The sequence below is a fragment of the Takifugu rubripes genome, chromosome 5 (genome assembly GCF_901000725.2).
Source record: "Takifugu rubripes chromosome 5, fTakRub1.2, whole genome shotgun sequence".
In the NCBI taxonomy this organism is placed as follows: Eukaryota; Metazoa; Chordata; class Actinopteri; order Tetraodontiformes; family Tetraodontidae; genus Takifugu; species Takifugu rubripes.
The window spans coordinates 4,898,854-4,926,310 of NC_042289.1; the positions used below are offsets into that span (position 1 = coordinate 4,898,854).

The 27,457-nt window shown below is 44.7% G+C and overlaps 4 protein-coding genes across 6 annotated transcripts in view; 2 read left to right on the forward strand and 2 right to left on the reverse strand.

Annotated features, from left to right (window-relative positions):
- Window positions 1-4,887, reverse strand: part of LOC101065415 (rho GDP-dissociation inhibitor 2-like) — an 11,735-nt gene extending 6,848 nt beyond the window's left edge. Inside the window, exons 1-3 of the mRNA XM_029836927.1 lie at window positions 4,518-4,887; window positions 837-1,019; window positions 385-468 (exon numbers count right to left, since the gene is read on the reverse strand). Coding sequence (XP_029692787.1) covers window positions 385-468; window positions 837-1,019; window positions 4,518-4,590 — 340 coding nt within the window. The 5' untranslated portion in view covers window positions 4,591-4,887. The remainder of the gene's footprint in view (window positions 1-384; window positions 469-836; window positions 1,020-4,517) is intronic.
- A 4,886-nt stretch (window positions 4,888-9,773) lies between these two features.
- On the forward strand, window positions 9,774-12,145 carry dhrs7b (dehydrogenase/reductase (SDR family) member 7B). The gene is made up of 7 exons (XM_003964451.3): window positions 9,774-9,892; window positions 10,404-10,597; window positions 10,750-10,865; window positions 11,021-11,231; window positions 11,300-11,392; window positions 11,476-11,628; window positions 11,745-12,145. Exons 2-7 carry the CDS (start codon window positions 10,444-10,446, stop codon window positions 11,948-11,950), a joined length of 933 nt encoding a protein of 310 aa, XP_003964500.2. The 5' UTR covers window positions 9,774-9,892; window positions 10,404-10,443; the 3' UTR covers window positions 11,951-12,145.
- Window positions 12,146-12,419: 274 nt separating this feature from the next.
- On the reverse strand, window positions 12,420-23,846 carry cramp1 (cramped chromatin regulator homolog 1). Of its 3 annotated transcripts, none has more exons than XM_011603768.2 (20): window positions 23,738-23,846; window positions 21,608-21,984; window positions 20,002-20,204; window positions 19,736-19,889; window positions 19,203-19,286; window positions 19,008-19,056; window positions 18,640-18,725; window positions 18,171-18,294; window positions 17,761-17,842; window positions 16,665-17,600; window positions 16,395-16,572; window positions 16,130-16,299; window positions 15,960-16,034; window positions 15,746-15,827; window positions 15,448-15,561; window positions 15,057-15,214; window positions 14,747-14,933; window positions 14,462-14,629; window positions 14,225-14,370; window positions 12,420-13,846 (listed from the first exon to the last, which is right to left on the reverse strand). In XM_011603768.2, the coding sequence occupies exons 2-20, from the start codon at window positions 21,981-21,983 to the stop codon at window positions 13,745-13,747; spliced, it is 3,474 nt and encodes a 1,157-aa protein (XP_011602070.1). In that variant the 5' UTR covers window position 21,984; window positions 23,738-23,846; the 3' UTR covers window positions 12,420-13,744. The 3 variants fall into 3 exon arrangements, with proteins under 3 accessions (XP_011602070.1, XP_029692238.1, XP_011602069.1); XM_029836378.1 differs by lacking the exon at window positions 23,738-23,846 and adding an exon at window positions 22,378-22,650; XM_011603767.2 differs by lacking the exon at window positions 23,738-23,846 and adding an exon at window positions 22,366-22,649.
- An 808-nt stretch (window positions 23,847-24,654) lies between these two features.
- Window positions 24,655-27,339, forward strand: jpt2 (Jupiter microtubule associated homolog 2). Its single transcript, NM_001170351.1, is given in 5 exon segments — window positions 24,655-24,786; window positions 25,552-25,703; window positions 25,788-25,939; window positions 26,797-26,833; window positions 26,988-27,339. Coding segments are annotated over 5 exon segments (696 nt in total). The 5' UTR covers window positions 24,655-24,730; the 3' UTR covers window positions 27,287-27,339.
- The last annotated feature ends 118 nt before the right edge of the window (window positions 27,340-27,457 follow it).

Genomic DNA, 27,457 nt, shown 5'->3' on the forward strand with positions numbered 1-27,457 from the left:
GCGTTGCGATTGTGCTTCTTTTTAATGTGTCGGTGTTCCGTCAGGTGGAAGATCCTCAGAAAACCCAGTGCAGCCCACGCACACAGTGAAATATGATCACACCCGAGACGGTCTTGCTGTCGTCTGCTCCGTTTTTTTGTGGCCTTATCGCTTGCGGCACATGTGCAAAATTCCCCTCCATACCCCGTCGCCCAAGAGGCGGTCAATATTTGCCCGCTAGTCAAACATTCATCCCTCATCTCTCTCCCGCGGACACACCCATTGCAGTCTTTCTGCACAGAAAATGCGGTAGGGCGGAGCGGAGCGGCACGGCTCGGCCCGGCACACGTGTGCTCCTGCATTCAAGCAGCTCAGGGTCAAAGAGCAGGAAGGGTGGGCGCATACCTGACAGGTCCATGGCGATTGGTTCAGGTGCCTCGTCGCAGAGCAGAGCGATCCGGAGCACCTGGAGCCAGGGCAACGAAGCGTCTGCAGGACGGAGGAGAGGATGAGAAGTCATTTAAGTATTCATTAGCTCATCTGTTTGTTATGGCCGGCTAGCTTAACACAGGGACAGGATACAGATACCGGGAGAGATTAGCCTGAAGACAAAGATGGGTTCCTGTGTGGGTTTGTTATTTTTTCCCCTCTTTTTCAATATAAATGAGGTTGTACAGGCGGAGGAGAATAAAGTCCAGTCCAAAGATTGTGTATAAGCCCTCGCGGCTACCAAACAATTACTGCTGGGACCACGTCTGTTGTGGGGTGTGTGTTTGATCAAAGACTGGGAGGAATGTGCGTGTGGAAGATGAGACATTTCTCCAGCTCCCCTCCCACCGGATGATGGGCATACACACCTACAGCCCCCAGCGGATCCCCCAGCAGCATTTGCTTGTACTTGAGCAGACTCTCATCGTCTTTGTCCTGTTCTTGGATCTCCTTCAGACTCTTCGGTGCCGGAGGAGTGTAGCCCAGGTTTGTCTCCTCCTCCTCCTCCTCCTCCTCCTTCGTCGCCAGTTCGTTCTTGTCAGCCATCAGACCTTCCAGACAGAAGGGAAGAAGAGTGGTTTTGAAAGAATTATTTGCATCCTGTCAGAGTTGAACAGTAAGATTTTCCCACAGTGGCTTCGTATTGAAAAATGATTTTACATAAGAATGCAGCCAGTGGTTGAAATCAAGCCCACACCTGTTCCAAGGCTGTGACTGCTGCAGGGGGCAGTTAGCGTTGAGCTGGATAGCCAAAGATTTAAAGGACAGGGTATTTTTTTTGGAATAGCTGTAATCTGTTGATGATTCTTTAATTCTTCATATTTTTCTGTACTTCCAAAGAAAGGACATGCTATGGTGTAACAACTACAGAGCATCACGCACAGGAAGTCCTCGTTAATCCCTGTCATACACACACACACACACACACACACACACACACACACACACAGACACACATCTTTGACTTCTTTCTTTGCGAGGACTTTCACAGACATATGCATTCCCCAGGTCCTTTCCTTAATCTCAATCTAAATCTCATTCTAACCTTAACCTTAAAACCCAGTTTTAAACAGCCCTTTGAAGAAATGAGAGGATCCAGTGGTTTACTTGCTACAGCCCTCAATGTGTGTGTCTGGGTGTGTCTGTGTGTGTCTGTGTGAAAATACCTCACCCAGTCAGCCAAATACAGTCACCATGGAAACCCTTTCAACCCCTGTCGACTAACATCACTGTTGCTGTGACAGTGGAATATTTTTTAAACCACGCAGAAATTAAATGAATAAACATTTCAACACACACACACACACACACACACACACACACACACACACATATTTATGTTTCAAGGTTTTTCTCAAACATCATTGTCAATTAAAATCAAACCCTTGATAAAAAACCCTTGATAAATTTAAGAGCATCTTTGGTACAAACCGGTTTCCGGGCTTCTAGAGACTGGTTTTCACAAATGGAAAAATATGTGGGAGGGTGGGGGCATCTGAGTGTGGGTGGGGGCAGGAGAAAGTGACACCATCTACTGTATTTTCCCTTAAGACCTGATACCCGATCTAGTACCACTCATCTTATTTCTAGCGTGATGTTGAGCACAGGTGAAACACAGTGCAAGATGATAACGACCACTGATGACCAAATGACTGACTTTAAATCCTGATCACTTGATATCAGAATCAATTCTTGGTCAGAGAAACATCGGAATGGTTTCTGGTGCAGGAGCTGCCTTGATCCTGGTCACTGAAACCGAAGCTCGATCCGAAATGGCACATAAACAGACACCACGTGGCTCACAGAGGCTGAAATTACAGTATTTGAGAAAGATGCATTAAAATGCTTCAGGGAGCTGCAGCCACCATCTGCACCTGTGATATGCTGACAAACAACAATCCAGGACACCAGAGAGCGACACTAGCCACATGCTAACAAAGACATAAAGGAGTACTAACATCCCATCTCTGAATTCCTTTAAATGTGTAATCATCTACTAAAAAAGCCACTATTTTTCACAATCAGTGCATGTCTACCATTGTGTGTGTAAGTGTGTGAGAGTTTCACTGTTCCTGAGGCCTTGTTACAGTGTTAGAAGATAATTGTCACAGCAAGACTCAAAGGACCATAAAAACACACTCAAATACACACACATACACACAGAGTTGACGAGCTCTGCAGACCCACTAACAGCTTGTACAATAAAGGAATAATGGCCAACATAACAGCGTTATGCCGGGCTTTATGAGCAGGGGTGCTTCCATCTTTGAGGCTGCTGTCAGTGCGTGACCCTCATACCAAACACAACACAACCACAGCGACTCTCTCATCTGGGAGATTTACAGTCTGCGCACACCTCTTCAGTAACTGATCTCAAAACCCCTCAGTAGAAACACCGCAAGTGTTGTTTTTTTTTTATATGACATTTATGCCAAAAAGTTAAAGGTGTTTTGCTTTTAGGCTGACAAATGTCAGGGATGTTGAATATGACCGCAGAGAGGCCAGGAAGACACACACATACGCGTGTCCTCAGCTGCCCCGTCAGCCTCGTCGGAACTGCAGGTTGTCTTATTGACTGACTTGATTAGCCCCGCGCACGTCTGGCTCCCTGTACAACTTCATTTGTCACTACGGAGATGGAAACAAAGGAAGTGGTGAAGACCCCCCGCTGGGTCTCCTCAACACGTCAGGTGAGCTGCACGCACACCGACGGGGTTAAAGAGAGGAGCTGAACGGGGCCAAACTGGGAAATGTTCACGGTTTGGCCCCCAGTTTAATCACCCTGCAGTTATCCTGACTGACAGCTCAGAGCAGCACGCCCTCACCCTCTCGCTCCCTCTCTAACACACACCTAACTTGTTCCGTCCAGTTGTTCTGGGGAAAGCTCGTCATCTCGTTTGGTTTAGCTCATTTCGCTGGTTGGATTCCCAGCATTAAACAAAAGCATCCCTTCATCTTCCGCCTCCTCTTTTTTCAGACCATTTCCACTCATCTTCCCCCGCCAGCCTCCGTTGCTCTGCTGTTTACCTTCTGCTCCGTCACCTCCCACGCTTCCATCAAAAGCTCCTCATGTTGGAGTTCCACATTCTACAAGTCAAATATTTCATGATTTTTTCCTCCTATGGGACAAGTATTGATCAATAAACTATACTTTTCCCAATTAGCCGATGACTCGGCAGCCAGGGCCACACAGGAAGCAGACTCAGAGCGGATCCCCCGCCGCCCGCATGCTGATCGATTCAAGCTGCTGTTGAAAATTCAGACCCTTAATGAGACCGATCATTCACGGCCACTTCACAGGGCGTTTCTGTTTCCATGAGGTCCATTTGGAGATTAGTTCTTGTGTTTTCTTACGACCATTGCGCCACCATCTTTAACTGTTCGGCACTGCTGCAGTGTGCGTGTGTGTGTGTGTGTGTGTGTGTGTGTGTGTGCTGAAACACAATTACAAAAGCTTGCAGCACAAGCACAACACAGAGTAGTGCAGAATCTGATCAATAAGCATTGATCAGCCATCTTTAGTCCGCGTGGCTGCGTGCTTCATAATAAAAATCTCCACACCCTCCATGACACACACACACACACACACATCCTTGCACTTCTATCTTTGTGAAGACTTTCATAGAAATAAAGCATTGCCCAGCCCCTAACCCTAACTCTAACCATCACAACTAACTACCTGACCCTGACTCTAACTCTAACCTAAACCCAGAGGGGAGGGGGGACCCCTGTCTTGACCCCCAGTCTGTCCTTTTAAGTCGTGAGGATCAGCCAAAATTTCTTCACTTCCCAAAAATGTCCTCGCCTTGCTAGTAAAATGCAAATTCTGGTACTCAGTGTGTAGCAAGAACAAGAACACACACTCACGCATTCATACACACACACAGAAACACACACACACACACACACACACACAAACTGTATTCATACATACATATAACAGCATTTTTAAGGCATTTTATAGACATTGTTATGATTCTGCCCACCAAAGTTGCCATTTTAAACGCCTTAAATGAATTATTTACACATAAACTTCTCGTGCATCTCACCTCTGTAGCACATAGTTAGCCACAGCAGCTCGAGCACCTGACCCCCGAACTCGCACGCGTCCACTCCCAGCATGGTGCCTCTCTCCCTGGTGGCTGCGCCCTGTTTGATGGTTGGCAGAAGGAACAGGGGGGAAAAACACACAAAGAACCAGACAACCTCCACAGGTAGCGGTAAAGTATCAAAGCGCAGACGGATGAAAGAGGAAGGCGTCCACCGAAGGAGTGGGACTAGACGTAAGGGTGGGCATCGGAGGAGGATCTCCAGGCCGAGCTATCGGTAGTTTAGAGAGTGCAGGGGATGAGGGAAAGGACTGAGTGAGACGGAGGCAGAGAGGCAGGGAGGGTATCCTTGGGTGTGGATGAGAGAGAGAGGGGAGAGAGAGAGAGGGAGAGAGGGAGGAAGAGAGGGAGGGAGGGAGGGAGAGAGGGAGGGAGGGGGTGGAGGGGCGGCAGACACAAGGAGCAGACGGTTTATACACTTATTTAAAACAAAAGAGAAAGAAAAGGGCAGGCTACTGTGTGTGTGTGTGTGTGTGTGTGTGTGTGTGTGTGTGTGTGTGTGTGTGTGAGAGAGAGAGAGAGAGAGAGAGACACGTATGTACATGCACATGTGCTTACGCCTGCGCACATGTGGTATGTGGTACTCAGACGCTGACCATCGAACGAATCCCCCCCCCCACACACACACACACACACACCTCGTGTCATCAGCCCAAAGACTGCAATGAGCTCATCCCTCCACCCCCACCTTCCTCTCTCCCTCTGTGCTCCCTCGTTTTCTCATCTCCTCTTTTCTCCCACACCTCGTTCTTTCCCATGCCCCCACCAACGCATTTTTGCCCCCCCCCCCCGTTTTCCCTCACTTTCTCTGCCTCCGTCCACTTCATCCGTTCCTCACCGCGTCACCTCGTCCTCTCCCCCTACTTCTTTTATCTCCATTTGTCTCTCAATGACCACACCCTGTCATCGGGTCTTTATAAAGATCCTCCATCACACACACACACACACACACACACACACACACACACACACACACACACACACACACACACACGTGCATAGACCTGCCACTCAGCTGCCGTGTGTCTCACATGTTAGCATCCTTTACATTATGTTGTTATATCAGCACTCACACAAAGTCAGTTTTCCTAAAAGACACAGAAATCAGGATTTTGTGGAAAATCACCGACTAAATGTCGAGGTTGATATATTTGTGTCACGAATGCCTGAATATGTGTGTCAGATTTCATCTTGCACTTCTTTTTAAAGTGACTAGCATTAAATATTGGCACAATATTGAATGTGACCTCTCTCGTAGTCACTGTTTCAAAACACTGAATTGAGCCTTTTAACATCAAAGAAAACAAGAAAGTCTCAATTATTCTAAATATTCCTTAATGGAACACAGTTTTCTACAGATATTTAACACAAACTAAAACAACGCCAAGGCGTCACAAGCGAACCACGCGTGAAATTAATTATTAAACTCACTCCAGAAACGTGACACAAATTTCATTTTCAGTTATGACTTAATTCTGCCGTCACACTGAAATAAGAGATTGTGTTCAATCTGTAGGTATCGGATCAATTTACAGAAGAACCATGCGGATAAAAAGATGCCCTTGTGTGTGTGTAAAACAGCAAAATTCGGTGTGATGGTGTGTATCTCTCCAGACTACCCTAAAGCAAGCAGGGCCGTAAAACCATTTGATCCATACTGCTTTATGGAAATATAAATCTGTTGCAGCACTGGCTTTTATGAAATGTGTGCTTGAACAAGGGAGTCATAGAGTGTGTGTGTGTGTGTGTGTGTGTGTGTGTGTGTGTGTGTGTGTGTGTGCGTGTGTGTGTGTGTGTGAGCACCAGGAGCCCACGTGGGGCAAAGCCATGCACATTTATTTCATTCTTTAATTCAAGCTAGAACCTTCTGTGGACTTAGTGTATCAGGTAGTTTGTTATTCAAATGATCTCATTCTGTCAAAGCTAAATATAAATGCAGAAGCCTGAAGATCATTATTTGTACCTGTCAAATTTTTGATGCATGTACTTAAACTCACACACTCACCTTCTTAGATTAGGGCGACGGTGTCAACGCATTGAGCAGCCTCTAAGAAACTAACGTACGGTACATTTTATACACAGATTTGTGGGATTTACGTATATTGTATTTCTTTGTCTGACCTGTTGAGTCTCCCCCTGTTGAATGCAGGTTCCAGGGTTTGTTTTTTCCTCTCACAAAAAATATTTTCCATAATTGGTAAAATCATGAATAAATAATGTTCTGACTGGATTTGCAGGTGTGCGAGGCCGTAAATATAACAATTTTAATTAAAAATAATTAAAGACATTTTTTTTTAAAAATCCAACATTGTCCAGGAAGTCAAAGGGCTTAATGTCAATTTCCTCGTTTCTAAAAATCTTCTCGGTCAGGAAAGGCACAAACAAGAATTACGTAAGAGGACGTGAAAATTGAGTCAAAAGATAAAAATCACATTGATATGCAGGAGTAAAACTGTGATCTCACCTGATTTGGAAAATTATTCTGTGACACTGTGGGTGGATGACCTCTGGTAATTGCTTTCTCTCTCTGTCACACACACACACACACACACACACACACACACACTACCTACATATATGTTTTTGCTGACAGTATATATGGGAGCATTTATGTCAGCTTAGTGCGGGGGGAAAGTATCAGCCTCATTTCTCATTTGTCGGGTGTTCAACCGTACTGTCCTGATTTCATCAGATTTAAAATGACTGGATAGTTTTACACTGATCCCCTCAGTGAATTAAAAAATAATTTCATGTAGCGAAGGCAGCATGCTGGATGAATAATACAAATTCAGTGATGCGTGAGTGCAGAGGGAAGCAGCGATGGAAACTAAGCAGGTGGTGGATGAAGACATGAGCCGGTCGTTATTGGTTGGTCTGGTTTGCCAGGCAGTTTTTGAGTTAAGATTGATGTTTCCACCGCCTTTCATCACCCCTGTCGTTGTCTTTGGGCCTCTCTCTTCCTCCCTGACATTGTTATCCAAATGTCTAATGTCTGATTAGCTCTGCTCTCTTCTGTGCCCGGCTGTCTCATTTTATTTCTTGCATTGCAGTTTCTACAAAAAGGCACTTCCTCTTTTTATGCTGTTACTGCAGGGAGGAAGCACAAAGAAAAATAATCATTGTTATATAACCTTTTCTGACACTAAGTAAGGTTTACCTGCAGGAAACTGGGGGTGTGCACTCAATCAGTCTTTCTGGGACTTTATTTTCCTACAATGAAAGAACTGGTGGATTATTTTGGCTTTATGACAAAAACATGTTTTTTATTAGTTATACGTATACTTTAATCTCCACAGGCTTTGGAGTATTTGTTTAAAACAGTTCACACCATAAAAACCTAAACTATAAAACCAGTTTCTGACCATTGAATGTCCAGACATGATTTCATGACTTGTGTCCATCAAATAAGGACGTGTGTCCAAAGTATGGACACCAATGACTGAGCTACAGCTCCAGTCAAGAAGAGCTGGAAGGTTGTTTGAAAGGTTTTGACCAGGCGGTTGAAGAGGTTGTGCATCTCTGGACTGGTCTTCCTCTCTATATGTTCTTTCTCGATGAGTGTCTTGGTTTGAGGAAGGAGCCTGACTCCTGACAGAAGTCCTTAGCACATTTTAAAGACAGGTGAGGCAAATGTTTTTTCTTCTAATTATTTCCAGATGGACACCAGCACTTATATCCTCCGCTCTATTACTTGAGATGGTTGGAAGGTAAACAATGCAGGAAGCGTTCTCCTGGTCTCCTGGTTGAGTCAGAGCTGCAGACCAATTGCAGGCCTGGCTTCATTTGTGTATGTGTTTATGTCATTGGAAGAGGGCTCTGAGAGAGCCTGCTGGGGTTCTGGTCTGAAACGTCACCTCTAGATTGGTCCAGAATATCTGCAGACTATCCTCATGTGTCTCTGGGGACCAATAAACAAGCCGTCATTGAGGAGAGGATGCTGCAAGACCACTGAAGTTTTAATCCTGGATCAGCTGTGTCCTTTCCAGCAGGTTCAAGGACAGGATTTTCTCCTCCAGGACTCTGATCTGTGGAAGGTGACACTCCTTATTGTCTGGGCCAGATTCCCCATTTTTATATATTCCTCTTTAAAGAAGATCTTCTTCCAGAAGATCATCTGATGGCCGGCCGCAACACTGGATTGTTTGGCTTAGCTCAACATATTCTTCTCAACATATTCTTCTTTCCTTTCAGTAATTCCTCAGTGAGTTGGTGTGTGCCCAGAAGAACTCCTGGAGCTCTGTAACTGGTGCTTGAAAAACAGAATGGTCGACTCCAAATTCATGGCCAAGGTCAATCAAGAGAACTCTGATTGACAGTCCATCACCAGGCCTGTTATCATGATGTTATCCAGGCCTGACATCAGCGTGGACGATTGTGGAGGAGCTGTGGTGTTAAAGGGCTGTGGCCACCTGAAGACCTTCTCCTTGGGCATATTCACACAGGTCCCGATCCAGTACTTCAAAACTGAAGCAGACGTGACGCTCACATGTGAAATAACCTTTGCACCTTATAATACAGGAGGTGTCTGGATCCAAACCTGATAGTCTCAGGATGGTGATTTCCTCTGGTGGAAAACCAGGCAAATTCATGTTGATGACCAGTTTATATCCTTAAAACGAAAAGGAACCCCTCCAAGGTAGTCAGTTCTGCACGCTCACATAACTGGATGAACTATGACATCCAAAACCTTCAAAAATAATGAGTCCAACTTGGTTTTCTTTTCTGATGCTCTCAGATCAGTATTAGCCACCTGCCCAAAACAAGACTGCGTGAATCTGTTGCAATAGCAACACTGCTACGAGCCTAAATGCTAATTCGGCAATATTTTCAACCAATTCGGTCAGTAATATGTATTTTCTGCACACCTTCTGCAACAAAAACCTTCTTAGTAATAAAAAAAAATCACCATGCATTTAAATTCCTTGTCAGATATATTGCCCTTGATGAAATTAAGGGCAACACAAATGTATATAACCCAATCACAGGTGTCAGAAATCTCACCCTATTGTTTAAATAATGCGGTACTTGGCCATTTTGATGGCTGCCTGATGTTAAGTGAGGATCAGTTTGGTTTTTTACAGTAATTACACGTGGTGATCGGCTCCTTTGTGCTCCGGACCTTTATTGACATCTTGTGGCGACTTTCAGAAATTAAACTGGCACGCGACGCTTGTAGGCTAAGGAAAAACTCCAACTCCCACAGTTACTAGCGCGCAATACCGGAACTATCCAAACTAAAACAGGGATGCCGGAAACGTTGTGAGTAGCACATTCTCGCAGTTCATCTATATTGTAGCTAAATCTTTGCGAGACAGGTGAGTTTCATTAGTGAAATTATTCGATTATGAATTAAAGTTTTAATGCAAATGATAGCTAATGGCGCATTATGCTCTGTTATATACCTCCAGACCTTACTTCCATAGTACTGTAAAAGGAATATTGTGTAAAAGTGTCATTAAAACAGTTGTACCTCAGAAAATATATCAGAAATGCTCTTCTGGAATTCTTTTCATTCCCTTAAAAAAAATTATTGTGCCCTAGAGTATCATTTATGTGCATGCTGCATGGACAGACAAAAAAATAGATTGATTGGCATTTCTTACTGTTTGTGGTTTTACACCCAGATGCAAGAATAAATTAATTGACAAGGACGTTTTTGGTGAAATTCTCTTTCAAGGTCATGCTAATTCATTCATTTGTAATCTTTTTATTCCAGTATATTACAAAATTATATGCTGATAGACTTTTCTATTGTTAAACTGTCAATTTTACAAAAATTGTATAAAAATATATTAAAACAGCCCATTTGTTATGTGCTTGTTGTAGGTCGCGGTGGTTGTGACCACCTGTGCATTGAATTTCTACCATGGATCGGGTCACTGGAGGTGGAGCGCTTCACTTGGCTTTAGCGGGTGCGGGTGTTTTCTTGCTTTATCGGATTCTTGTTCGCCTCAAGCCAGGGGCTTCCCTGCAGGATGCGGTAGTGGTTATCACAGGGGCCAGCTCTGGACTGGGCAAAGGTCAGCCTCTTTTTTTACTTTTCAGCTTATGTGTTGTATCAACTTTAATTAGTCAGTCAAATGTCAATTGTCCAGGAAGTGAATCCAGAACGTTTAAGGTCTGCAGTGTTTGTTCTGACAGGGAACAAAAAGGCATGTTCTCTGTTTTGCAGAGTGCGCAAGAATATTCCATGCTGCCGGTGCTCGACTGGTGCTGTGTGGGCGAGATGCAGCCCGCCTACAGCAGGTGGTGCAGGAGCTGACAGCAAACCCAACAGGATCCCATCAGGTGGGTGAATTATTGTCTCTCGTCCTGTGGTTTACTCTTTCCTTTTTGGCTTTGAGGATCATAGAACAATTCAAAGCTGTTTAAATTCACGAATAAAGAGTGAAATTCAAGGTTGTGTTGAGAAGTAAATGCTCCGTTGTCTTCTGTTGATCCAGACTTACGCTCCCAGCACCGTTGTGTTTGATCTAGCCGACAGACACACAGTGGACAGAGCCGCAGAGGAGATCCTGAAATGTTATGGCCACGTGGACGTCCTCATCAACAATGCGGGGATAAGTTTCCGCGGTAACATATTGGATACCCACATTTCAGTCCATCGGGATGTTATGGAAACTAATTATTTTGGGCCTATCGCACTCACACAAGGTTAGTGACGCAGCTTCAATCTCAGGTTATAGAGATGTGGTTTTAAAGATTCCTTCTGTCCTTTACAGCTCTTCTTCCCTCCATGGTTCGCAGGAACAGCGGCCATATTGTCGCCATTAGTAGTGTCCAGGGGAGGATAGCAATTCCCCATAGATCAGCTTGTAAGTTGTTTCTCCTGATTAATCCAAGTGTTTCTATCCGCTTGGCTAGAACTGTTTACAGACTCTCCGTTCACTTCGGTCAGATGCAGCATCTAAACACGCCACCCAGGCCTACTTCGACTGTCTTCGAGCCGAGCTTGAGCACTGCGGGATCCGTGTGAGCGTGATCAGTCCTGGGTACATCCGGACCAACCTGTCGATCAACGCCGTCACAGGAGACGGCTCCCAGTACGGAGGTCAGACCCCTGAGGCGTTTCACAAATACCATCGGCGGTTATTTTTGTAAACAAATTTAATTCCAGATTTATTGTATGAACATTACTTCGTCTCACTTTTCTTCCTGTGTTGTCAGTTTTGGACAAGAATACGGCGCAAGGTCGCGACCCCACAGACGTGGCCCGGGCAGTTCTCAAGGCTGTCCGTCAAAAGAACAACGATGTCATTTTGGCAGGACCGTTGCCCTCGTTGGCCATTTACCTGCGCGCACTGTGGCCCGCTCTCTTTTTTAAACTCATGGCTTCTCGTGCTCGCAAGGAACAAAAACGAAAAGATGAGTGACTCATGCAACAGCAGAACTGCAAAAAGGGCAAAACCAACTGCTTCATGTGGAGTGTGTGAGAAAAATTAAATGTCTTTTTTTGCTCGTATTTGTAACCAGTTGAACTATCACTTTTTGAAAGGAGGAAAAGCTAACCCACAACTTTCTTTAAAAAAACAATTCCGTGTTAGAGAAAATAAAGTGCTTTTAATACACATACGATAAAGAAATGCTGTTTTTCTACACAATAGTCCAAAACATTAACAGTTAAATTTTTTGCAGTATATTTGTGTACATAATCAAGCTCTGTTCTGGCATTGTTCTGAGATATTTATGTTAAATAACTTCATTTTCAGCTAATGAGGCCTGTCTGGTCAGAGATGTTTGAAGCAAAGATAATATTTCACACCAGTGCTTGAACTGGTCATCACAAAATATACACCCACTGGATAGAAAAAGCAATTGTCTTTATATACAGAATAAAAACACTTTTTACAAACTGAAAACTTTCAACTGTGTTTTTAGATGCCATCTCATCTTAAAAATTAAGTTTATTACATCCCCAAACTGCAATAAATAGCCCAAAAAACAATTTACAATATATTACAAAATGTTGGGAATACTGAAAATGATCTTTGTACAAAATGGGGAGGGGAACCAGCTTCAAAAACAAAACTGCAATTTCTCCCATGAATCATGTTTTCTTTAATCATCACTGGTGATTCAGTGCTGCCGAGTTAAAGGCCAAAGAAGGTGCTTCATAGAAGACTGAATGTTTTTAAAATCACATTTGGGGAATGAAGACCTGGACTCACCTACATGATAAAGGTGAATTTAAAAACATATAAATGAATACTGCATATCGGAGGCTGCTGGTTTGTGTGAAATTCTGGGGACGTCAGGTGGCGTGTGTGACGTATCGGATATGCGATCAAAGTTAAAGCTTCTGTCATCGCGTGAAATATCAGCGTGGTTAAATAAATCGCAGTTTTGAGCACAAGCAACCTGGTTTAAAGAGTGGGTCCAAAAGGATAAGACAACTTTGGAGGACATGCTTTAGTGTTTGGTGGGAGTGTGACAAGTAGGACACTTTCAAATAAATATTGTTGGTCACATTACGGGACAGAGGGATTGAATCAGCTCAGCTCACTTCATCGTCTGTAGTGCAAGATACAAGTGAAAAACCCAAAGGTTAGAGAAGCTGAACGAGCAGCCATCACCGTTGAACTGCAAATGAGATGTACAAAAGTGTTGACCTGGTTTGACAAAATGCAGAACACCATGGCTTCAGCGCGGACGTTTCTGGTCTTCCTGTCACCATAAAGGATGCTAAATCTGAGCCCAAATGCAGACGATGGGGAGGCTGTATTCCTAATATAATCTGATTTAGAGCACAGGAGTCTAAACCATGTTGACCTTGTGTGTCGCTGTTTAACCAAACGGCAGATTTGGCTGATTTTGCACATTTCAGGGGCTTGGTTTGACGACGACACACGCACAGTGAGCAGGAAGAGATCAAAGATCACAAAATTTTTTCGTTCTGATATGGCGTTGGATATTTCTGTACATGAGGTTGTGTTTTGTAAACACCTTTTTCTTTTTCTTTTTCAAAAGTTGCTTTTTAAGGGTGTTTCACCTTAAACAACAGTTCAATGAAATAAACTTGTTTCAAACGCCCAACAAGTTCACGTTGGTGATTATTGCACTTTTAGAAATCAGAGCAGGGATGGCTTTAGGGGTCGGGCTTTCTGCGCCACACTCTTCTCCAGAACAGAGAGGAAGAGCTCCAGATGGACTCGGTGGTCTTCTCGACCTCATGGCGGTGGGATCGAGGGCTCGGTCACCGCCAGCTCCTGAGCCAGATCGTTGAAGCGAGCAATGTAGTCCACGCTGCTCTCGCTCATCATGCAGGCAAGCTGAGTGTCCATTTACGCAAGACCAAAGAGTTAAAACACAGTAACTCCAGAACAAACCCAACATGCAGAACCACAGCAGGTCTCAATGTACAAAAAGGAATTTTCTTCTAATTGAAGCAGTTCTAGCTTAAAACATTAATATTAATGTTAAAGGGAAGCACGTGTTAGAGATTCTGCAAGCACTTCGGCTAACGTGTCATCCAGCTTGTGACGAATTACCCCCCCTTTTTTTCCTCAAGATCAAGAATAAGATTAAAAATGAATATTTAATTGCGATCAATTGAAATTAATCCACAGAAACGTTTTGATTAAGCTGATTCAAAATTTTAATCATAGAATAATAATAGAAGGCCTTTAATGATTAAACCTGCCACTTACTTCTGCCACATCAGGAAGGCCACGGGACTGAAAGGAATCATGGGAGTTGCAGTCCAACAGGCTAGGACCAAGTAATGCTGTGCCGCTGGAGGGTCCAGATGGGGTTAGGGGGGTTCGTCTCCCCTTATCGGGAGTGACCATGCTGGCTGGAAGGAAAATATGAAAAAGGAAAATGAGTGCAGAAACAAAACAAAAGTGAGAGTGCGTTTTATTTATTCTAGCATTCAGAAGACCTACACAAAAGACATCCCAGTGTGGAGTCAGATGAGTCACTGGGGTACCACTGGGGGTCATGGCTGGGTGATGGGATCCAGCCTCTTGAAGGACTGACTGAGGGAGATGAGGTCAGCAGTTTGGAGCCGTCGGTGGCGCTCAACTTGGCTGGAGACAGCTGCGCCTCCTCACCTTCAATGTAGCAGACAAGCAGCCGTTGAAATTAGTCTTCGACAAGTTGGAGGATGATTTTTATGAGACAGCTGTATTCTGATGTAAGCATGTATCAGAAAAAGCAAATGTAGGTACCATAGTGAGCGGAGTTGATGGCGAGCTCGATGATGGAGTCACTGATGTGTGTCTGAGATTCACCAGGGGCCAGAGCTTCTTCAGGTGGGCCAGGTAGAGAAATGTCCAAAAGCGTGGCTACGCTGGGAGGTGAGAGGAGAGAGTCGCCGCCACCAGTCGCCCCAGGAGAGGGAGGAGGTACTCCATTCTGGAAAAAGAACAAATTGGAAGCATGGCATGCTGAGGCTTACCTCATAGGATAATCAGAATCTCATGGCCACAAGATGGCAAAGAGAAAAGAGTCAAAGTGGTGCATGTATGCGCTGCTGACCTCTGGGATATTATGCTGAAGGAGCTCAGTGTCTTGCTCGGCTTCAGTCATGGGAGTGGAAGACAGCAGCATCTTGTTGTCAACAGAGGGCGAGGTCAGGTCCCGACTGGGACTACCAGGAATGATTCCCGCAGATTTAGCTGCCAGGTCAATAGCACCTGAAAGAGTACAAACAGGGATTTGTCTCATCTGATAAGCGCCGACAGTAACAGGGACTGACAAAATTCTACAGTAAAATGTTCAATTGTTTAATGACCAGGGAGCTGAAGCAACATAGGGAAGTATAAAACAAACAGTATCTGTAGAGTCCTTTCACCAATGCACAAAAACAGTAACAAAGCGGCCAGGGAAAACTAAATAAAGAGATTTATGACTTAAAAGCGGTACATACTGGAGAGCTGAGTAGCTGCTGCAGAGCTGCTGGATGCTGCAGAGGAAGCTTTGGACAGAGGAAGGCGAGACGAAGGAGCCAGGCGAGTTTGTATTGGCCGGAAAGATCCAGTTCCTGTGTGGAGGAAAAACAACAGAGCTAAAATTAGATGCAGCATTCAACCTGATAATCAAGAGGAACACAAAGGGCTTCTTAGCCAGGTGTGTGAGCAATTGCATTAAAAAAAATAAAAAGCCAATATACGGTTAAGAAAAATAAGAGCATCTTAAAAGTTGCAGTGGTTCGACTTGATGTTCACCTGTGGCAGAGGAGTTGGAAAGGATAGAGAAGGAGCAGACGTGCTGAGGAGTATCTCCAGTAGTTCGGGGTAGGAGTGTTCGCTGTAGATGAAACAAAACGGGTTACCCCTTAGTCCGGATATTCAACTCTTTCCCAATCCAACTGTGTGAAGTGCAGATTTTCAAGAATGAATCTGCCTTTATTATTTCCTCATCTTCATGCTCTGCTCATACCTGAACCACCAGTGGTTTCCGCAGCTGTCTGCTTCGAGGTTTTCTCTGGCGGGAGAGGAAAAGATCGGACTGCATCTGAAGGGATACAAACAATGAGCGCATAGTCTCGGAGCGTTCATTTTTGCTGAATTGGTGAGAAACGATCTGAAGCGAGCATTGCTGCCTCTTACACTGATAGAGTCGAGCTGCTGTCTGAACAGCTCGGCCTCCTTGTTGGGGGAAAACATTCTGTTGTGTCGAGAGCTGTTGGGAGGCAACGTGGTGGGAACTGCAAACACACCTCCCTCTGAGTCACTGCTGACATTTGGCCCCAGGAGAGCGCGTGGGAGGTTGCGCCCACCTTAAAAAAAAAAAGAAAGAAAACAGTAGGAATGAGTGAAATACCTGAATATTGTGGGAGGATAACTGCTAAGGTAATCACTCTACTCTTCATACCAGAGGCTCCAGAGCTTGATGGGTTCAACCGGGCTCCTCTGACAGAAGCCTGCTGCCGACCACAGTTTGGACTGCGAATGCTCGCTATGGGGCCCTTTCCCGGAGGTGTGAGAGTCTGCGTTTGCTCCTCCTGATAGTTCTTTATGGGCGACGTGGCTGTGGAGCACAGCTCGGGAGCCTGAAAGGAAAACATCAATTACTGACTCCATCTGCTCAAGAACAGAACACGTTCTTTTCCACAAGCAATGGAAGTCTTTCATTACTCCATACCAAAGGTTTAGGATTGACTTCAGTGGCCACCAGCCTAAGCAGGCAGCGCAGGACGCGGTGTGTCCTGTGGTGCTTGGGTTGTGCTGATCCTTGTCCGTTCTCTTGGCTGCTGGGAGGGACCGACTGCCATTCGTACTCCAACTGTAGCTTTCCGGGTTTCCCAAACATCAGGTAGAGTTCAGCCAGCGTGACGTTCTCAGAGTCACGGGTGCTCCATCCATCCACCCTGATCTGCTCAACAGCCCGTTCCCTGGCTACCGACGCAGAGCCCTGCGACACTCCCTCTTCAGTGCCCGTCACCACAGGCTTGCCTGGAGGCGTCTGGCTGGCCTCCACAGACGAGGCGCTGGTGTTGTGCTCCTCTTTGCACTGCTCCGATGGGCCTTCAGCACCGCCACATGATTTCTCCACACTTTTGGTCACTGTTAAACCCCCAGGGGCATCTGCGGCAGTGCAAGTCTTACCCCCATCAGAGGGTCCCGTTTCAATCCCTTCTTCAGTCTGGGCCACAGCCTGCTGAGAACAGCCCTGGACGGGAACAGACTGGGGTGTTTTGTCCTCGCTCTTTGAAGAACCGTCCTGCGAAGGCTCAGGATTAATGGGCTCGGGTCTTCGGCCATCACTCAATACCGTCCCCGAGGGGCCACCAGCACCAGGGGTGCTCCCTCGTCCAGCTTTGGTGCCAGCCCTAACTTGTTGAATGCCTAGAATCTGAGCAGCCGGTAATTCCTTTGTGTTTGGCCGTGTCTTGCCAGCTTCTGTCCAGTGTACAGTACAGGAGGCTTTGGAGTGGACCACGCGGGCGACACCAGGCAGTGTGGTCAACGTGCTGCTCTCAGCTGGGTAAAGAAAAAGCTCCTCCTGTTGCGATTTGTTGGGAGAGGCTGTGCGGGACTGTCCGCCCTCGAGTGCCTCCCTCTCCCTGAGGCTCTCCAGCTGAAGGGCGATGTTAAGAACACATAAAACAGATGCTTCTACAGCCGTGGATTTTATATTTTACAGCGTGTTAACCAACACATATATTATTTATTCATTGAATCACTGTCAACATCAATTTAGAACTTTGCAGCTCCCTAGTGTGCGTTTCAAAGGATACAATCCGCTGATCGTGGTACGTCCACTTCTGTTTCAAATACTCAATGAGGCTGGAGACTTTCCTGTGCAGCTCCACCACCATTCTGGAGACAAAAGAAAATATATACAATAAAAAAAGTATTGAAAGTTTAATTTATATTGAAAGTCTACAAACTAAATAATCAAGAATAATGTCGCCCTATACCCTATATATATAAACTATTTTCAAGACTGATCTGGGCTGGGGATTTCATGATAAATACTTCACATTTTTTGCAGCCATAGAAACTCATAAGTCAGTTCGATTAAGCTCCTGTCAGATCAAATAAATGTTTGGGGAGCAGTACTTCTGAACCTGGGACCGACATTCATGCAGTGTAACTTTTAGCAATATCAAACAGTTTGTTGACGAACTAATCATGCATATCTGACCTGAGGCGGGGGTTGTGGGCTAAACTCTGAACACGTGCCCAGGAGTAGTTACTGCGGGGCTGGAGCTCCACCGCCACCTTCAGCGGTAACCGCACTGGCTTCTGATCCTCCTCATCACTCACACCTGAGGGATGCGCAGACACAGTAATAAGACAAGAGGTAAAAGACAATTTCCATCCCTAGTAAAAGCAAAGATTTCCTTCAAATGTGGCTGCTTAGGAAAACGAGGGCAGATTGCAGCCAGTCAGTTCTGATTCTCTATCGTGTCCTTCCAGCTCCTCCTCCTCCTCACTTCCCACATAGTAACCATGGCAATGTCCTGAGCCCACATGCTTCTTTTGTTATTGCCAAAACTCCACCCACACCCCCACACCCACCCAAACATCATCACCAATATTGAATGTGCCAGCGTGTGTTTACGCTGAATGTGCGGTACATGTCCAGCAATGGTGCACGTGCTCAGGCTCACCGTCTGGGTCACAAAGCTTTTTTAGTGCTCGACACATTGGCGCTTTGATTCGTAGGTTCCTCCCCTTAAAGCGCACCGTGGTAGCTCTACATGGGAAGGGTAATCAAAGACGTCAGATGTTTTTGGGTTGTTTTCTTTTTTTTTTTAAAGGAAAACCTTCCTTCATGTCTTCATAATATTTACAATACCTTCCTTCCTGTCTGCATTTTTCAAGGGTTAAAACAACTAAAACTTACAAATATAGCTATGACATTTAGGCATTCCTTCCTATAAACAGCAGTAAATGTTGGTGTCATTTCTGTTCACAAGTGTGGGTGGTGAGAAAGCGAGTGACTGCTGCCAGACTGAAACTGTACATTCAGACTCACCCTTGCTGAATGAGTTCATTGAGCTTTGCCACATTCTTGTCATCCATTACTGTGAAAGACAACACAAAACAATGTTTTCACACCCTTTTTCCCTAAAGAGCAGTTCTCCCTCGTGACTGCAAGCACGCAGTGTTTAATTGCATCCCCGATGTAGCAAACAACAGGAAAAGAACCGAAAAACAACACTCCACTCACATCCTCCCACTTTTTTGCGGAGCTCGGCGTAACAGATGAGGCCGTATAGTTCTTGGGAAGACTTCTTGAGCACTCTGGAGTAGACTGAGGAGGAAAGGAAAGATAAGTCATACATCCATGACAACCGGCAGCATACCAGGTGTATATGCAGCAGAAAGATAATATTAAAGATACACAGGACTTCTTGGAAGTGGAAAGATTGTTTGTTAACCAGATATTTTTCAAACACTGTGCAACATAAACAGGAATGTGGGAATTTTGGGGGAAAAAATGGCAACACATGTATTTGGTATATGACTTATGGTACTTCTACATTTTAGAATTTGTCACTGTGACTCAAAGAAAATCCACAAACAGATCCTTAATTTATCATAGCTACTAAACAGTTTAAATACTGTTTAAGGCTGCAGGGGGGCAGATCCTTGTAAAAATCCAATACTTACAGATAAAGATAGTCTAGAGATGTGAATTGTTCACATATAATCAATGAAGTCCTGCTTGTTAATGGATGACAGAGACAAAGGGCAGCTCACCGTTGGCAAAGTCAATGTGTTTGGAGATCTTGTGCCAGGTTCTGTAGTAAAAATGGCGGACCTGCTCCTTGTTCTTCACCATGTGAGCTGGTTTGCCTCTTTTCTTGTACTTCATGGCAATGTTGTTCTGGATTGCTTCAAAGTCTTTCCCGTGCTGTAGACAAGAGCAGCAGGGAGGCGAGAAGGGGATGAAGAAGAGATAATGGACGGACTATAACTGCAAATCCTTTTGGTCTCATCCTAAAAAGACATATGCACACTCTCACCTCATAGAGTCCCTCAAAAAAGCTGTTTTTATCCTCAGCGCTCCAAGACTCCCACTGCCGACGGGCTCTCTTCTGGTTACCAGTTTGTTCCTCCTTCTCAGCAGACCCCTGGCCTTTAGCTGCCTTGGACACTCCCCCTGTAGAGCCAGCCATGGGCCCCGACTGTCCGGCTGTCCCCTGGGAGGAAGAGCCGTTCTCTGCCCCTGTTTCAACGGTGCATAAAGGTATAAGTAAGGAAATACCTAGAAAGAAAATACACACATAATTATTCTTGTGGCAAACCTGCAGAGTTTCCCCTATTTGGGGCTCAACTCTGGCAAGGAAGCAGGAAAAGCAACCGCTCTGCACATTTCATTGAGCACCATCCGATCATTTTGGTGGGCTCCAAACAAGTGTACGCCAGTTTGGAGCATAATGCCACACAAACACATTGAAAGAAGCACGGTGGCAGCTGTTATTTCAACACTACTCTCAAGTAAACAACCGGGGATTTCTAGGCAGAAATGCCAATGCAATATACTTGATGTATTTTATCAAATAACTGCAGCCCAAAGCATGAAGATCTGCTCGGATCAAAACCTGGGCTACCTGAATACAAAGGGAATTGATTAAACACATCATTACTGGCAGCAAATGCAATGCGAGAAACCCACTCAATGGTCTTGTTTATCAGAAAACGTTAACGCCGCCTTTTTCTCCACCTACTCAACTTTCATCACCTCTATTGTCATTTGATGGTTTTCTGTTCTAATGAGGTGATGTAAACCCCTGTGCCAGACCTCCTTCATCCACCCTCTCTATAGGACGTCTTATTGCCCCGCAACTGTGACTTTAACAATGTAATAAGAGCACAAGTCAATGAGAGAATGGCTCATAAAACCGGACCATATATGCAAACATTAACATATCCCAGTCACTGCAAAATCTAATAAAATAGTTCCAACAAAAACATGTCACCACATAGTGGCAAATAGCCACAATCCTCTAAATGAATTAACATTCTTTCTAATATTCACTAATGTTGTTCCTTTTCTCCAAGTCTTGTATTGCACCATAAATATAGATAATTCCAAGAGTGGCCACCAATATTTACCTCTTGTCAGGTGGCACTTTAAACACTTAAAGCTTGTCCACAAGCTGTATTTTTTTTACACTGTTTATTTTACTAAGGAATTTGAGTTTTATTACTTTGAATCACTGCTGTTTAGAATTAAGGGATGATAAACCAAACCTTTTTTATAGTACAGCACAAAATGGGTTCAATTTTGTCTAACCCCTGCTCCCTGAAATAGATCTTTCTCCTCAGTAATACAAGCCATGATTTGTGATGACAGTCCTAAAAGCCCTTTGGATCAGCCAGGGTTCAATTATACTGAAATGCTCTTCTAAGATCCTTATTTAAAAAACAAGCCCAGAACTCGTTGGAATCGTGGTTTTACTCAGTTTGCCGAAGCTGTCAGAAATCCACCCAGGGATCAGCCCCTGTCTCCGAGGGAGCGTTCAGACAGAACTGATGAGCAATCAGTAAACAGGCTCACAAGTTAAAGCAGATCCCCAACTGATCCCGTCAACACACACTTTTGTCCAAAAAGTGGCCGTGAGGTACCTTTCGATTTTGCCCCGCCATGTCCATTGATGGCCGATCCAGCGGTATCCTTCCGGATCCGTTTGCTCGGAGGTCGAACGCTCGATCGCAGAAAATGATGCTGGTCGTGACACGCAGGGGTGGGCTCCGCCGGTGTCTGGGGATGCTGGCTGGACCCTGAGCCGGTTCGGTTCGGAGGAGAGGCGGGGAGAACCGGAGCTGAACCTGGGCTGAGACCCGTGGTTGATGGATTAAGAATTTCCCCTCCGTCGTCTCCCTTTGTACTGCGCTCCTCGCTCGCCTGCTCTCCGTTCTCCTCCTCGTCGCAACCTTCGGGCTTTCTGGACGGAATCCTACCTCCATCGACACCGATCCCCTCCCTGGAGCCCGGTGTCATGCTGCCAGAACACATTCGTGGAGAATATATCAATTTAGGAGCAAAGCGGTTTGCAAAATTAACTTCTAAAGACGACGTTCACTGTCTCTCAACATGGCCGCCGCTGTTTGTTTCAAATCCCCTCACCAGTCCCAACAAAACAACACCAAATATATACCTTTCACGCGTTAAAATAAATGAAACACAGCAAACGAGATAGTTTGGCGACTGCCCCCGGCGCCTAACCAAGTAGCCTTTTGCTCTTATTGGCGATATTTCAGAGGGAATTTCAACTAAAAGCGAATGCGAGCGCTTTTCAGTTTAGCGCCCTGCAGAAACGACGACGAAAACCCTCGCTGCATTCGACCTCCAAATAAAGTGTTAATTTCAAACCAATTTTTACCCATTTTCGTACTCTTCTATAGTGGGGGACGTCTTCTTTCTCTTCACCATCAGTCCGAGCGGTTAGAAAGGCAAAGGTTGATCAAATTAAGCATAATAAGAGCCAGAGCGATCTCTCCGCTTTCTGCCCTCTCCTTGCTCCTGCCTCGACTGAGGTGAACTCTGCGCAGTTCAACTGTTTTCTCTCAGTAACATTACTCAATGCTCTTTTTTTTAAAAATCACAATGGATTGAATCATTTTTAGAGGACCGACAAACGAGACACGTTCACAATAAGCTGCGGGGGAGAATTTTCCAAAGTCCGAGTCGTGTGCGTTCATTTGAATTGAAAAGCGTAGTTTTTATGAACCTTCGCTTGTCACTACGTCACCATCGACTGCAGAAATGATGCCCGAGAAACAATCACTTTAATGCACATTAATGCTACTGGAATACTTCATGAAGGCATACTGTTGTATTTGGTAGAAGTATGAGGCTTCTCCAAATGTTAAATCAGCCCAGGTTCAACTCGGATTTATATCAGCGGTTTGCATCAAGATATACAGTAGTGTATGATACAGATGGATGTGGAACTCAGTGATGCAACTTAAGGACAATCACTGTGGTTATTGATCCGTTTTCGCTATTGCTTTCCTCTTTTCATTGCTGGATATTTCCAAGGATGTAGCGCAAAAGTGCTGAATGCCAGAGAAAGTTGAACAAAAGAAGATTTATGGGCATCATTAGGTTTGGACGGGAAATGATTGAAAAGCCGGTTTCGTTATTCCCATTCAAACTTTATTCGCGCTTTTTCTTTGTCTTCTTAAAGTTGACATCCAAACAAGGTATTTACCACAAAAAAATAACTTTTGTGATCGCTGCCATACTTCATACATACTAACTTTTATAAAGTTCCATCATGTTTCCATCTTTAAATCTGACAGCTTGAGTCACTTCAATCATTCGATTGTCGCTATGTTTGTCTTGATGCACAAACCTACCTGATCTGAGAGAATAATCAACACTAAATTCATAAATTAATGCCCTTTATTAGGGGGCAAAAATAAAGCCACCCAAATTACTTTATGATGATTTTGACACAATCACGTCTTGCCTCTATTAGGTGAGAACAGTTTTTTAAACACTGTTTTAGTAGTTGTTGTATTCAGGAAGCGCAATGCAGTAAATTATTCTTGATAACGATTATAAACTCTGTACTAATAAGTTGTGCAGCATTTACCTTCCACATAAGACATGTTACCTAGCATGGACGCTGCTGCCCTGCTAAGGTTAACTCTAAGGCGAATGAAGAAGTTGAACGGCTCTAACGATAGAGACAAAACAACACGCATATTATTCATAGTTTAAAATATAGATCAAACGTTAATGGTTACCTGATGTGGACGCCCGTTGGTTGTAATATGCCCAATGGAAGAATAAGTTAGCATTGCTAGCTGGCGGCAGCAGTCCAGCTAAATGACAGTTGTTGCGGTATGAGTTTCCACGCGCATAGACACACCCACTACAACTGGAAAACAAATCATTCGATTGGCCAGAAATCCAGGAGGCGGGCGTTTCAAATGTTGATTGACAACGCGTTCTACCAATTGCTGGCGGGCAAAGCCCTTCGCGAGGGACCAATTGTCATTCTTTTCCTGTCCTTGTCAAAGTTAATAAGATTTGTCTTTAATTGAATACTGCTGTTCTTTTTAATCAATGTGGTACCGCACAAAGAAGGATTGACGCATTAAACTTATTTGTATATAAAAGACCTTCCGTTCAAAATGTGACCGTCATGATTGTGGACCAATCAATAGGCAGATAGCGTTTGAATTTTTGTTTAACTACACCGACAGCCACCCGGCTAAGGGTGTATCGGAAATTATGTAGTTGTATCGGCTTTGAAAAAAAATTATTTTTGTGGCAATGGCTTCTGTACTTTTGTTATAGCTTAGTAAGGAATAGTTCATGATTAATTTTGGACTTCTTTCTTGTTTTTTTGGTTTTTTTTAGATAAAACAGTATACTTCTTTGCAATTTTAGTAAGGCACAACACCTCGCACATATATTTCATGAAGGAATCAATGTCCAAATGACTTACAGTTGTCAACTATATCAGTGGCATGGTCGTCGCTCATCACGTCTCTTCTCGTCTGAGGAGTTCAACATTAGGCGGGCTGCGCCGTGACATGAAACGAGCGCACCGTGCAGCCCAGCAGACTGGCAGGCAACCAATAATATTCCTCCGAGTCAGTGTCGGGTGGACTGAAATTCCTCACTCGCGAGTTTGGTTGGGCACGCGCAAGCAGCAAGGAAGTGGCTGAGCGTCCAGTTGGCATACTGACGAAGTTGTCCTCAGAAACTTGAAGGCTTGAAATCAAAGCACCATGACTTCGACCAACATGTTCCAAGGGTTGGATACTGGATCAAAACCGAGTTCAAGGTGAGGGGGAAATATGGTCGCCGAGCCTTGACGTCCACGAAAAGGAACTGCGAACAAGGTCTTGTTTCTGTAGCAGGCGGCCAGTCAAGCTATCAAGTTATTGTTCCGCGACAAATGTTAAGTGCTTTTGCAACCTCATTTTCGGCCGCAGCCGTTACGCGTAGCCTTGACGTCTGCTTCTGCCTGGAGTTGTCAAACATCTTGTCGGGTTGGTGCGAGTTTTCGAGTGTTAGCGCACTTAAGTGTTAAGTGTTAGCCTGCATGCTAACCGACCAGGCGTTGTCCGCCGCTCCTGCGGAAGTGTGAAAAACCACTCCAGGCTGCTCCGCTTTGTACCCGCTAACCGCGGCGCCATGGTCTCGTTTGTTCGGTCGTTTTAGTTTCTCCCAAGACTTGATGCTTTTTTTCCCTGCGTCATCTCTTATGGGATTCAAACTTCCCCACAATCTCTGGCCTTTGTAATAAGGCGAATTTGTATTAAAGGTTTTTGAGAATGACGCCAATCTCAGCGTGATCCAACACGCAAGACGGCTTCTTATTTGACCGCAGTTATTGTTTTCTGTGTTTATCTTCGGGTTTTGTTTTTTTTTGTTGTTGTCAGCACCCAAACAAGTTTAATTAAACATTAGCTTGGATCGCGCTGGTCTGGCTGTGTCAAATGCCGGAAGTCTATGTTGTCCTCTACATGTGCAGCAATGCAGACCATCCAAAAATAAGTTGTAAGGGAATTGTAGATGAAGTGTTACACTGTGGTGTCTTCTGCAGGGTTTTGCGGCCTCCTGGAGGTGGTTCAAGTAACCTGTTTGGAGGATTTGAAGATGATGCGGCAGCGTCCAGAAAACCCCATAAGATGGCTTCGAACATTTTTGGGTCACCGGAGCAGCCTGAAAGTAACCCCAAACGCTCCAACCCTCCGGGTCAGAACAGCGATATTAGATTGTATTATGTCTCAATACCTGCTCTTGACTCGTTTTTTTTTGTTTTGTTGTTGCTTTATGCAGGAGGTAAGACAAGTGGAATATTTGGCGAGTCTGAACCGCCAGCTCAGCCACAGAGAAATATGCCCCCAGGTGGACAAACCAGCAACATATTCGGAGGTCCAGAAAAAGCCCCTGTGCAAAGTCCGAGTCGAGGCCATCCAAATAAGCCAAAGGTACTGAAATAGTTCCCAGTCAGCTAGCCACACATTTAGTCAGTCTCCTGTGTGGACGGGTCAGTGGTGCAAATTGGTGACCTACAGGCCTGTTCTGAAATGACCTATCACAGGTTTGAAGCAGCAATAGAGCTGCAAAACGGTGTGCAGGCAGTGAAATCTCTCCTCCCCACTATGGCCTTCTTTTTCATGTATTTGTAGTACAGGATAGAAGGTTAATTTGTCCATGTATTACCTGCTAATACAATGGTAAAACAAGTTCATAGATGGGATGTTAGTTTTAGCACCGGCACCCAGGAGCCACATGTCCTTTTCATTATCTGAAAGATTTCACCACAGTTGACTTTATGACAACATGTCCAAAAGGTCTATTTCTACAATCTTGGCTTAGACAGAAATCTCAAGTGGCCTTTTTTTTTCTTTTCCAATTGTTTAGTTATTTTTCTGCAAGTGAGGATTTTGAGGAGTCTTTTTTTTTCTTAATGTAGCCATTTAGTTTAGCCTTGGGAAGCTTATAAATGGTGAATTGCCTTTGAAAGAGCTTATTTGTATTTCAACTTTAGTGAACATTTCTGTGCTTCCTTTAAGTCAAGTAGTTTTCAAATAATCACTTGTTGTAACTTATTGAAGAATCACAAGCAGCATATGTTTTAGTCCCATTTTTATAACTGAAAATACGACAGCACAAATAAGATGTCTGCCATATTGCATCACTGAGCTATGGTCTGTAGCACAGAGCTGTGATGCAGCTGGTTTACTGTGGGGAAGCTCAGGCCAGCCGTGTTATTGCCACTGCTGTTGCAAACGCCCGCATTTAAAATGTCCTTTTAACTGTAAAATATCTTTAAATTTCACAGGACAATTTAAGCGTGGGACCTGAGCCTCAGTCTCCAGGTGAGTTAAGCTACTTAAAAGATATTGTTTGATTTTTATTTACCCCCTAACTTCAAGTCCGTACATTTATAGTAACAAATGCAGATATCCGTTGAATTGATTCTTCATTGTGTGTATTTGAATGCCGACTTATTCCCATATTTTCCTCACCCAGCCCCCCAAGCTGTGGTCATCACACCTGAGGTGAAGGAAGAGCCCGCCCCCCCAGCTCCTACACCCACCAAAGAAGAGCCCACCCCAGTCTTGGCCCCGCCTAAGCCTAAGCCTAAGCCTGAGCCTGAGCCTGAGCCTGAGCCTGCGACCCCTGCGACCCCTCCTCCCCCGGTGCCTGTTGAAAAAGATCAGGCCGCCGAGCCGCTGAAGAATCACGAGCCACATCTGGGACCCAAGCCTCGTTCTCACAACAGGGTCCTCAACCCCCCCGGAGGAAAGTCTAGTGTGGTATTCTACTGATGAGCTAGCACGCCTCCTTATCTATGTCCATACCACCCCTGTTCTGCTCCTCTTTTAATCTTCACTCATTCCAGCTCCCCTCTCCTCACGGTCGGCCAGGCCAGAATTTCTCTCCATTCTTTCCATCAGATTTAAGATCAGATGCGTTCTTGCACTTTCGCTCCCAGTCCC